This window comes from Brassica rapa, chromosome A09 (assembly GCF_000309985.2).
Source record: "Brassica rapa cultivar Chiifu-401-42 chromosome A09, CAAS_Brap_v3.01, whole genome shotgun sequence".
Taxonomy (NCBI): Eukaryota; Viridiplantae; Streptophyta; class Magnoliopsida; order Brassicales; family Brassicaceae; genus Brassica; species Brassica rapa.
The window spans coordinates 28,100,787-28,114,480 of NC_024803.2; the positions used below are offsets into that span (position 1 = coordinate 28,100,787).

Sequence of the window (13,694 nt, forward strand, 5' to 3'; positions counted from 1 at the left end):
TCAATCTATCGTCTCCTTCTTCTCTACCGTCGTGATATTTCTTCTCTCTCCGTTCGGATCCACCGTCGCTCTCCGTCGGATCCACCGTCCTTCTTTTCGATATCCATCGTCTCTCTCCCCGTTGAGATCCTTCTTCTCTCTTCGTTGAGATCTGTCGTCATCTCCGTCGAGATCCATCGTCGTCTCCGTTGAGTTCCATCGTCACTCTCTATCACGTATCTGGTGATAAGCAATTAAGAGAATCACTATTCAAAACCTCAAAGATGTTGGCTTCTCTCCACGATTCACACTGGTATGTTTCTAATTTGTGTATTTTTTTTGTTCGATTCAAGTAATATTTTGGATTTGTTCTTTCTGTTATAAAAAAAATCAACGAAGGTTGGTTTACAACAGGTCGATCTAAGAGAAAGAGTTTCGATAGTGAACATTGAGTTTTCAAAAAATTATAAACCTTTATAAATCTGGGTTCAAGTAATTTTAGGATTTTCTTTCCTCTGTTATTCAAAAAACAAATAAAATTGATTTAGACTTGTCATTTGAATAGTTCTGGTTAGGAGAAATATTTTTGGATAGTGAACATTGTATTTTAAAGAATTAGAACCTCTTATAAATCTGGGTTTTAAGATATAGTTGATAGTACAACTCAATGCTTTACAAGGTTTTATAAAGAAGTTTCTAAACAAGAGTTGATCATATATGTCTATAAAAAATATATAAATGTGTGAATTTGAGAAGTCTTGTCTTTTATTATCATATATTCTTTGTAAGACTGTTACCAAAATACATGAACGTTATGCTTGGATAAAGTATCTTTAGACCATGATTAAAAGATAACATCATCTTTTTATTTCGTCTTGCAGTTAGATAGCAATGAATTTTGCAAATCTTTGAGATTACGTCCGAGGATTGATGAAGCTAGAACAGAACCACTAGACAATCTAAAAGTGATTATCCAATCGGTGTCTTGGTCAATAATGTGAAGCATTTTATAAAATATTATAAATGTAGTTTTATATGGGTTTATAAATTTGTAAATTAGAGATTTGGGAGACTTATAAAACTTGTCTGTTATTTGTTACATCTTTTGGTTAATACAATGTTTGGATTCTCTAAGGAATACAAACATTTGGTGACCCCAACGCATTCAGATCTTAATGACATAGATTTTGACAGTGTTGTACAATTAGTTCAACAAGGATATAAAAAGAAGAAAAGTTAATGGGAACAAAATTTTGTGGATTTACTTTTTGCAGTATATGATATAGAACAATAACACATGAAAGAAGATAAAAGTGAAGAGAAAAGAAATTTAAAGGGCAAATAAGAGTTTATAAATCATTTACAAAAGTTTATAAAACATTTTTGTAAGTTTATAAGCGATTTATAAATGTTTATAAATTATTTGTAAGAGTCTCTAAGATCTATGGTTCACTTTCTCAGATCAATCAATGGGGGTAGATCTATGATTATTGATGAATGTAAATAATTTATAAATTTATAAACTATTTATAAAAGTTTATAAAAATGTTATGAAAGCATATATTCAATTTATAAGGGGTATTTTAAGAGTTGTATAGGTTTATAAATCAATTAAAAGAGTCTATAACCATTTAGAAAGCTTTATAAAACAACTTATAATGGTTTGTATAATAGTTTATAAAGGTTTATAAAGGTATATAAATAATTTATAAGGGTTTATAAAAATAATTTATAAAATTGATACACCATTATAAAATAATTTATAAGGGTATGTAAAATTATTTGTAGGAGTCTATAAACCATTTATAAAGACATATAAGATTTGTAAGTCCGACAAAAGAGGTTTCTTCGTTCGTGGAGCTGAAGCGGTGGGGTCTGAAGCGGTGGAGCATTTTTCGCTGTCCGCATGTGCCTCAGAATCTGCCACGTATCATCATCTCTTTATAAAACATGCACGTGTTCTTTATTTTTATGAATTTAATCTTGTGTATCAAAGTGTTGGGCTTTAAGATGAAAGACTTGTGCCCATAATTTCAGCCCATGAGGCCTAAATGAAAAGAATGTTGACAAAAAAAAGATTTATAAGGGTTTATAAAAGATTTTAATGGGTTTTGAAGAGTTTGTATAGGGTTTACAAAAAAAATATAAAGGTTTTATAAGACTTTATCAAAAGATTTATAAATAGTTTAGAGAGTCTTTTTAAGCTGTTAGAAAAATATCTATTCAGCCAAAAAACATAGCAGAAGAATCAGGTTAGTGGTATTTTGAAGTGTTACAACTTTTTATTTCATGAAATCAGGTGTAGAGTGTATGACAAAGCGTTGTAAGTATATTAAGAAATGAAGCATTGTTAAAAGATAGTTGCTTGTTACTAGTACTTAATCTGAAGGATGAATGCTTCTTGAGACATTAAGAAACATACATTCAAAAAGAAGTCGTTATAGTCTTCTTTGAGTGTGAATTCAGCTGAATCAAACCGCCAAGCAAGAGGAGTAGAAGACATCATCATCATAGAGCCATGGCGGATTGGGGAGCACCAAGTTGATGAGCTCTTCAAGCAATCAGTAGACTTGGGATATTTTATTTTGATTTACAAGAATGTATAAATTGATTCATATAGGTTTATAAATAGATTTGTAATACTTTATAAAATATCTACTGTAGTCTATAAGTTAATTATAAATATTTATAAACTAATTTATAAAGCTTTGTAAATCATTTGAATCTAGCTCCAATGGAGTTTGTACTTGCAAAACTCAGTTTTTGTTAGTTGTTACTAACATGATCTGAGAATATCAAAGCTTCTCCATATCTCATTCTTCTATAAAAGAAACGATTGGAACCACACTCATTTACATGTCGAACTAATCTCTTCAACTATGCAACTCGTAAGAGAATATACAATTGGTTTAGTATAAGAGATGTCTGAAGAAGATGAGAGAGAAGGATGTATAAAGAAACCAACTCTGCAATTTTTATAAAGAGTTATAAATATTTAATTCTTTGATCATACAAACCACATTCTTGTTCAGAGTTCCTCTTGCTTCTTCAAACAGCTCACCAACCTCCTCGATCTTCAAAATATGAACGCAAGCCAATCACATGTTATTCATACGCATCATCTCTCACTTCCAAAAACAAGATTCAAAAATAATATGCTTTGGTAACTCAACAAACTCATGCTCAATCTCCACTGCTTCTATAGATATTATACACAAACAAGACATAAAAAATGAATCTCATATAGTACCAAACAGAACATTACACTACCAAAACACCAACCTTCCACCTCATATACTGCACATACTAAACCTTGCTAGTCAAACTACAAATGGTATCATTATATTACCTCAAGAAAGTGAGGTACTTGATATGCATATCATCACACCTATTCTCCACAGCATCCCTTAAATCCAAAAGCTCATACCACACCTTTGTAATTTTCTGCAACATTAACATATCAACCAAGAGAAGAAGAAATCATGGGATAATCTTAATCTTAAATTATTAATTTCTCATGATTTAAATATATGTTAGTTTCTATGTCTTTTGTTTGCTAACAGATCAACAGTAAGATTCCAAAGGACCCAATTTATAAGGTCTTATAAATTTGAGATTTGAAAACTTCATGAAAAAAACTTCAAAACTTCGTCTTCCTTCCTAGAAATTGATCGAATTTGATATACCAACTTACAATTACAGAAAGAGACGAAAATCACCATTTATTATCCTCTTACCTTTGTTAGCGTTTCTTAGGTGTTGGGAGAGAGATCGTCTTGTTCGTTTGAGCTTGTAAATTCTGTTAGCTTCGTGGAGAACTCGTCATTGGCGTGAGATCCATCATCTAGGGATTGGAATTGGAAAGGATGAGTTCACCTGAGCAGGCGAAGACATGAGCTGAGGCGAATCGGAGATGTCAATATACGGCGGCGGACTCGTAAGAGGAGGCGTTTGATCACCAAAGGCTTAAGCTGCTCGACACGTTACGAGCTGCCAGAGCCATCAGATCTTCACCAGACGAGCATGACGATGCAGCCGATGAGAACAGCTATGGAGGTGGATATAACAATGGCAGATTGACGATTCTCGATGAGCATCGAGCTCAATACGGCGGCGACGGACTCATAAGCGGAGGCGTTGGCCAGGTTGGAGACGATGATGGGGTCTCCATTTCTTTTGATTAGTTAGGGTACAATAGTCTTTCACCTATTAAAATTTTAATGGTAAAATTGAAAAGTGTAAAGTTGAAAAGTGGTATTAGGAAAGTGGTATTAGTGGCAATTTCCCTAAAATAATATGCAAATTTCTTCTATTTAGGATTTTTTTTTATAAAAAAAGAAAACAACTATTAAATATTCTTTTACAGTTTTGTAGGATTTTGGAAAAAGAAATTATTATTACATAATCTTATACAATTATAATTTGTCTAGGATTAAAATAAAATAAAAATTTTATCAAATAACTATTTTGAGTTAATATTAACTATTTTTAAAAGTTACAATTTTCAAAATTCGTTTTTTCAATATCATTAATATTTTTACAATTTTTCTTGATAATTGAATAATTTTTAATATCATATTTATTATTAAATTTTTCAAGTAAAAATTACTATTAAACAAATTCTCTCTAGTCAGGATTTAAAAAAAAGAAGAAAAAATTCTTAATTGGTTCAGATTAGAAAATAATTTTGTTTTAGAAATATCTTTTATATAAGATTTAGGAAAAGAAAAAGTTATTTTCACATAATGGAAGTTTTTATGGACACATTTACAATCTAAGCTTTTAATTGACACATATCACAATCATATCACGTGAAATATTTGAAGTTAATTTTGGTTTATCTTTTTTAACACAAAATTATTAAAAATTAAAGTTAGTTAATTATAGTAAAAATAAGATTTTATTTACGTTTTTATTTTATTTAGACTTTTAAAAAGGAAATTAGTTATTTGTTTCTGTTAGATTTTTATACAACTATTTTATTTTTAATAGAAAATTCTGTTTAATTATTTATATATTTTGTCTTATACATACAAACACATATTTATACATACTCATGTACGACAATAACATTAAAATTAAAAGTTATTCATGCATCATAAGATGTATAATAACGATAATAAAATGTTGAATTGTATCAAGAAATTAAAAAAAAAAATACTCAGGTAATAGTTTTATGTGAATACTATTGTGTTTTATAAAAATAATATGTGGAAACTTAAACCTAAATAGTAAATAAAGATGTGAAATATTTGTAGCTACTTTTTGTCATAATTTTTAACATACAATTATCTATTAAAAAAAGAAAGTTATTTAATTATAAGAAAATAATAAGAGTACTTTTACAATTTTATTTTAATTACGCTTTTAAAAAAGTAATATTATTTATTTTAAAGTTAGTTTTTCTTCATGTTTTTATTAAATAATTTATTGTACTTGTAGGATTTTACAATTCCTTTTTGTTTAACATTTTTTTCTTAAAAGTTAATGTTTATCTTTTATAATTCTCTATCTTTAGTATCTTTTGAAACAAACATTATAATGAAAAATAATAATAGCAATAATAATAATAATAAGACTATTAAATAATATTTTTAATTGTTTTAAAGAAAATTTGTTTTTATTATTTTAGTATATATATTTTTGATTATGAAATAGTTTAACACATATCACAATTTTAAATATATAACTACCATGTGTCACAATCATGTTAATTAGTAATTTTGAAGAACCAAACTCAATATAATCTTTTACAATTATATTTTCATTAAAAGTTTTGAAAATAAAAAATTATATTAAATAAATTGTTTTCAAATCTATTTTTTAGGATTTTGAAAAAGGAAAATTTCTAAAAAAATTACTACTAAATATTTTTTAAAAATCGTTTTTATTGGTGTCTGCATTGATTCCCATCGTTTCGAGCTTCTTTTCCACTGATACGAACTGTTCCGTCGTCGCTCGATGATTTCGAGTTTCCGTATCGTTTCCGAGCTTCAACCACTCCGTGCATTGTAGATTCATCGATAACTGCGCTGAGCTCCTCGCTACCTCTCGTTCAGATCCGATCATCGTCTCCTCCATTCTGCTACCGTCGCGTTGCTTCCGATCAGTTTCACTGCACCAATAATAGAGTAAAGTTATCTCAAACAATGTAAACTCTGAACCAAAGAAGTATTATAGCTTGAAGTATGTAACGATTACAATCTCATAGCGAAAGTAAACGATACATCGATCTCATAGCATTCACGAGAGAAGTCTCATAACGACTATCTTCTACAACATTCAAGCATAAAGAATACATTCCACTCTCCTTGTTTTATTAATAGTTCCTCACTTCCTTAGCTCAGCTGAATCGTAACTGCTAACCCTCCACTCCAGCTAGAGTCTTTGCATTACTCTTCCAGCTATCCCAAATCCTCTTGCTGAGCTGCCAGCTCATGAACTCCTTCGCAAGTTACTCCTTTCTTTCTTCTACGCACATACACCTTCTTATATCTATCATTTGGCCAAGCTGTTGGTCTAAGCACCACCTATGTCAGTGTAGTATCATCGATAGCTATAATTACGTTGTTAAGACGATGAGAGCTTAAACACTATAAGGTCCACAACAACCCTTGGTATTTAGCTTCATCCAGGGAGTTAACATTGGAGAAGGCTCGCCTGCTACGCATGATCATTTTGCCCATTTCATTTCTAACAACCCATGAGCCTCTACTTCTCGATAGTTTCTTAGAACTCACAAAATTATTAGAACACCTCCGACGACAGGAAAAACTTATATATTTTTTTTTAACGCTGATTTATTACGATCTTACAATTATGATATAGGAAAGATTACATAGACGATTCGACAACCGACAATACTATCTGCCTTATGAAGACTTACGCCTAACTGCATCACCTGAACCGTCATATGAAGATCCACGTCTGGCCAGATTTACTTGCACCAGGTTGAAGATCCCTTGTAAACCTTTTCCTCTGTAGTATGCATAATTGTTGAATAAACCGCTTTCTCCGGAACTTGAAACCTGGATTTCTTGTAATCTGTAATAAATTGCATAGTCTGGGATTCGAACCCCAGACCTGGGTGTAGAAGCCTTTAAACCTTAACCAATAGGCTACAGTGCTTCCACAAAAAAAAATACTCTTCAGGAAAAACTTATATGGTCTCTTAAAAAAAAATTTAGAAATAGGAAAGAGACGCAAAAGAATCTCAAATCAGCCAAAAAAGAAAGAAGATGTTTTAAAATACTCTTCAAGAATTTTCCTGTCATATATATTATATTCTCTCTGTTTTATTTCAAGTGTCACTTTAAATTTGTGCACATAAATTAAGAAAACAATTAATTTTGTATATTTTATATATAAAAACATAATTATCTATGTGTGAGATAACAAGTTAAGTCTCACATCGGATATTAGACAAAGGAAAGTCTAATATATAAAGAGAAGTCCAACTCTAATAGTACGAGGCCTTTTGGAATATAAACCAAAAGTAAATATATACGGGCTTGCTAATTAGTTACAAAGTGGACAATATCGTAATAATCGGAGAATATAGAGTTGGACATGAAATTTCACAATCCCAACAATTGGTATCAGAGCGGTTTGGCAAAGAGATGCAAGAAGATTAAAAAAATACCCTTTAAGTAAGAACGGGTAGAAGAGGAAAGAGAAGATATGTTGCTGAAACGTCAGAAGATCATGGAACCTGTGATGTGTCGTAGGAGAAACATTCTAAAAGAAAACTTTTTGGGAAGGAAACCAAAAGTAAATCCATGAGTGACAGCCTCTGAGGTCCAAAGTGGACAATATCATACTAATAAGATAAGATAGAGTTGGACACGAGATATCACAATCCCAACACTATGCACCTAACCATATTTCAACTAATAAAAATAAATTGTTAAATAAAACTAATAAATTTTGCATTAAAAATCGAAAACAACATTTATTTTGTAATGAAATATTTTTTCTACAACGACACATGAAACGGAAGGATTATATGTTATTGAATGATTCAATTTTTTTAAAGTAACCAAATAGTATAATTTAATAATTTAGTTATATTTAAAGATAATATTATTTGTCCAGAACCCCATGTGAGATATTTTCCCGACGAGGTTGCTCTTAGTTGACTTCAACATAATAATAAAAACTGTTTTACAAAAAAACATAATAATAAAAATTCAAAAAGCAAATAAAAACATCAGATGATTACTGAAGTTGTAGAATCAAAATATTCTTTTTCGAAAAAAAGAATTAAAATATTCGTAAACGCGTCGTACTCCTAAACACGTCGTACTCCGCGGTGCGCGGACGAATCACATAATTTTAAAACCATAAAAGACATTAAAACTCTTTTAAAGAGCAAAGCAATATTTAAATAATGACCTGACTTGTGAAGACATAACATGTCATCATCATTTTCAATACTACGTATTTCGTTTAAGAACGATACAATAGACCATCTGTTTCTTGCACTTTTGAAAATCAATTGGGTACTTGTTGAGCTTCTTAGTAAGTTGATCGAATAACTCATCGACCACATCTTCTCCAAAATGTTTTTCGATGACAGAACTAAAAATAGCTCGAAAGGTGGAAGTGGTGAAGTCGTTGGTTAAGTGCATATCCTGAAATGGATGGCTTATAGTCTGCATCAGTTCAATCGCAAAGCTTCCATTTTGCTCAATCTCTCCCTTCAATTCACTAAACTGAGGAAAATATATCGGCACGCTAAACGACTCGAGTTTTTCCTCGCTTATCAATTCCTACGAAGGAAAAATATGAGTATTAACAACTATCCGGTATAGGCTTTAAAAATGGTAGAAAAAATCTTTTCAATTGGTGATTTCCCCTAATTTTAATCAATAAAAAAAATTATATATGAGATATCATGGTTGAAAAATTCATCGACCAACCGAATGGTGGAAAAAATTCTTGTGCTGAACCAAATAATAAAATTGAACCTGAACGAAGCAAATCAGTCAACCCAAATATAGCAAAAATCACGGTTGTTAATACTCTGGTAAAATATAAATACGGATATAATGCATTTAAATTAGCTAAAATAAGTAATATTAATTATTTGATTTTTGACTTTTATTGGAATTTCTCTACCAAGATAAGCGAGCATATTTTTAAAACATATTAAAGAACCGAACTCAGATCAAAATCGGTTATTAATTCTTCTAGCCCATTTTCAAAAAAAAAAAAAGATTCCCAAAAATTCTGAACCGAAAAACAAATGTTTAGACCTACCTTTTATGATGTTTTGAATATTAGAAACTAAATGCTTTGAGACTATATCTTACCGATTTTTCCATATCCATAAGACAATCACCGATGGTGTCAATCACAATGCCTTCCCAAGTTTCAGACATGAGAACACCATCAGGCAAACATTGTCCTTGTAAAATCATCAGTCCTCCAGGCACAATCTCTGCGGCTCTAGCTTCAAGAAAAGTGCTCATGTCTTTTGTGAACTGGATCTTGTAAGCCTTTGCCGCTTCTTCAATCAAATTATTACACTGAATGTACTTTTTATTCCATGCTGGTGATTTCTTTTCACATACATGTTCGGGAACTTTAGAAAGCCAATGAATCGTGTAGGAAGTATGTCCAACGTGGATGCTGTTTCTTGGTAGCACTCGGCCATAAAAAGAGCCTGGAACTCCGACTGAGAAATATTCTCGTTCGGAGGAAGGAGGTTGAGTTCTAAAGAGTGTGTTGAAGTCATTGTTGGGTTGATCGTTGAAACAAACTAGGAACTCCAGAGACACAAGACTGTTTTCTTTCATGTGTTTGAGTTTCACCGCATCAATAATGTTTTGAACAGCATGAAATGTGTTAGGGCCAACAGAACACCCAAAATCCGCAATAGTGAAAGTACTAAGACCGGTCTTGAGACTCAGGAGATCAATCTTTTCTAAGATGTATAGCCTTGTCTTTTCTTGAAGACTATCTATGGCTGCTTTCTGTATCAAAAATATATGCGTGCATGATATCTAGACATTTCGCTAACGATAATTGCATGATCGATATATATGGTTAAGTCTAGGAATAATAAAACCCTTAATTTTTGCTTTTGTATAATATATAAGAAGATAATTCTTATATACATCACATACCTGGTACGAAGAATTATGGATGTAACTGTGTAGATCTTCGCCCCCGCTCATCGGGTACGACTGGGAAGAAGTTGACATGACGCTGTATTTGTGAAAGTCTACGAACTTATGTTCTGTAAATGTTAGTAATCATAGTCTCAATATATAACCAAACAGAAGAAAACGAATTCGTCATTTAAAAATGGTTGGAACATATGATCAGCACATAATAAGATAATAAACAGTTGCTGGGTGAGGGGTTAAAATATGTGTGAGCAGAAAAACGCAGATAATTAATAGTGGAGACCATGTGCTCGGATTCAACCAACGTATATCGTATACATATAGTTCTTAGTTTGATTCGTAGAATCTGCTTTCTATGAGAAAAAAAAAATTATGCAATCATTACCACTGATCAAAATAATTATGAATCACAGCTAATTCCTCAAACCGATACTAACCAAACAATATATTAGAATTCAATTCAGCATTAACTTGATCTTAATTAGGCCCAATTTTTTTTTGTCAACATATTTAATTTCATTTGCCCTATGGGCAAATATACAGAAGCACATGAAGATTACAAAAGGACAGAACAAATACTACTTGCACTTTTAATATACGTGCAGAAAGCTCAATCGGTAAGAAAAATATGTATCGGCCACACATGAAGATTAAAATAAAGCTCGTAGACTTTCACAAATACAGAAGAAGCACATGAAGATTAAATATTCGGTGCTGTCTTTTTTTTTTTTTTTGGTGCTGTCTTAAGTACAGATAATTAAATATTTGGTGCTGTCTTTAATTTGCAGTTGAGCACCAAAGCCAATTTGGTGTTAGGGCCAGCACCAAATATTAAAATAAAGCTCAATCGGTAAAAAAGACAGAACAAATACTACTTGCACTTAAGACAGCTGTATTCCACCAACTTAGTAAGGCCACGTGTCAGATATGTAGGAAGCAGGACATGCATTTCCACCGACTAGTCCTTCACCGTCTCCGGTGACTCCTCCGCCACCTCACTCTATCTGAAAGACTTCAAGTAGTGCTTCTGAATCATTACTCTACTGCAATCGCCTTATGGGTATGGTTTTGTTTACGAGAGTTACGGTGCACCGTGTACATATAAAGATGGATTTCTCTTATCTGGTGGATATGATTGCCAATCTTATCGATTGGCCAGCTTTTGCCTTCGAGTTAGCCTCGTTCTCTCTTCAACGAGCTGGTTTTTGGAGTTCAGCATAGTCCGTATACCGAGGACTAGAAATGTGCGTGCAGAATCTCGCCAAGAAAGCGAGAAGCAGCGGTGTTCTTTTTTCTCATGCAGATAAGTTGGCAACTTCAAATCCAACTCGAGTTTCATTTTTATTTCATTACTATGTACCAAACAACATAACAACTCTTCTTCAAAAAGACTATGTATTGTCTCATTCAAATTAATAAAATAAGTTGATATAAAAAAAAAGAAGATCAGATTTAGTCGAACAAAATGTCTTTTCGAAACGACTCAAACCTGCCTATCACTTGATCTTAAAAGATGGAACAAAAAAAAAATTAAATACACTTTTTACTACTATCTTCGAACAAAAATATAATAACATTTGAGTTTAAAGTTTAGTGATTATTATTTAAGTTTAAATATTTTTAGGATATGATTGACTTTATAAATTAGTTGAAATTTATAGCAATATTTACAAACAATATTGTCATTAAAGTATTCACGGACGGATCCAGAAATTTACTTAGACTGTGGCACCTATATATTTTAATTATAATTAATAAAATTTATTTTTAGATGTGTGATATAAACAACTTAGTAACGAAAAACATGAAAGAAAATTCTCCAAATTAGTTTTTGATGCAGATACACACTATTTTTAAAAATATCTTTTCCATAGGCACGAAATATATAGTTTAGTTCAGTGGCTTGTGTATTTTCAGGCTTTCAGCTAAAAAATATATATGTAGATCTAAAGACTACTCATTCCGTTCTATGAAAATAAATGTTCCTTTAACAAAAAAATATATATATATTAATAACTATAAATAACGAAAGAAGCACTAAAATGAGAAATGAACTTATTTTTCTGCAAATTTTATTTTTGAAAAGAGAAGCAAGTAACGTTCAAGGGGGAAGATTCTGGTTTATAAATATTAGAGTAACTAGAGTCGGTGTCCGCGTTTCGCGCGGATAACATGTTTAATTAAGTAACAAAATTGTCCAGATTTAATGAGTATTATTCTTTCTTTTAACCGCGTTTGTATTTAGGAAGCATAAAATTACCGGATACTGAGAAATTTTCTTGTCCTCGAGCTTCCTTCCTCTAAATGAAAAAGGATTTCGGTATTGAAACCATAATCACCATAAGAGAACAAAAGTGGGAACTGGAGGTTCATGTATAGCGGATGATCATCTCGTATCTCCTTCAAATTAGTTGACTGAAACTGGACGACTATATCTCTCTCACAGATAGTGTCTGACATGTCGCCAACAATAAGTCCAGCTACCTCATTTGATTGAGGTAAGTCATATTGTTTGCCATTCCCTTTATCAGATATGACACTGTAAAATCTTGTTCAGAGTTTGCCTCATAGCGTTCTCGAACCCGTCTAAAAACCTTTGCAAGGCAATTGTTGGCATCCATCATTTCTATAAGGACTTTTAATGTGGCTTCGTCTGCTTTTCCTTCAGAGGTTGTTTGACCTAAAGCTTCCAGCCGATTTTTAATTTCGTTTGCCGTATCAAAAATATAGATTTGTAGGTACTTGGGTGGTAAACTTGGCTTAGGAATGAGGGATCCGATATGGTGGTAAGTCTGCCCTTGAATACGGAATGTAAATGACCCTCTGCCAAAAACAACACTGTAATCTAATTTCGCTCCAATAGATGTAAAAGCTAGGAGGGCATTGTAGACTCGGATTGTCTCGCAAAATTGTATATATTGCAGTAGCTTTTCTAACAATGGGGGAGGTTGTCTCAGAGGCGGAAGTTTTATCAGTCCTTGGTTGCAACAAATGCTGAAGTGTAATTCTTTTGTTTTAGGGTCTCTTCTGGTGCTCTCAGATTCTCAAACCAAAGCACCACATGATGGACATTCTAAAATTGGGTTTGTTCTCGCTTCAGAGGAGGATGATACATCTGAAGGGGCTGAAAACATTAAATAGTCGAGAGACGACTATAAGATGATGATTTAATAGGTATTTGGAACCAGTGGTAACTCCATTATCAGGTAAATGGTTAGTTGACCCGATCTAACTACTTATTTTTTTTCGTGTACAACATTTTTTATAAATAGATAACTAATTGAATTTAAGAAATATGTTAATATACTGATTATATTAACGATTTTAAGTTCCTCTAATTTTAATTTAAATATATTGAACACTAAGAACTTATGATGATGCAAGTTGTATTAATGGTTTAATGTGAATATATATATATAATGCATACAAAGTAAGAAAGTATGTACCTTTTCCTTGAGTTCTATCGATTTGTCTATTTCTTGCGGACGTAGATGTGTTAGGTCCTGTAATCAAACTGGTTGTTGGTTAGTCTACATAATTAATTTATTTTAATGTGAAGCTGTAGTTGTACTATTTGGTGTT

The 13,694-nt window shown here is 31.8% G+C and overlaps 1 protein-coding gene across 1 annotated transcript; it reads right to left on the bottom strand.

The window, feature by feature from the left end:
- Nucleotides 1–4,311: 4,311 nt before the first annotated feature.
- On the bottom strand, nt 4,312–12,229 carry LOC103840497 (probable S-adenosylmethionine-dependent methyltransferase At5g38780). The gene is made up of 2 exons (XM_033281383.1): nt 10,110–12,229; nt 4,312–9,956 (listed from the first exon to the last, which is right to left on the bottom strand). The coding sequence occupies exons 1-2, from the start codon at nt 10,185–10,187 to the stop codon at nt 9,261–9,263; spliced, it is 774 nt and encodes a 257-aa protein (XP_033137274.1). The 5' UTR covers nt 10,188–12,229; the 3' UTR covers nt 4,312–9,260.
- Between the last annotated feature and the right edge of the window lie 1,465 nt (nt 12,230–13,694).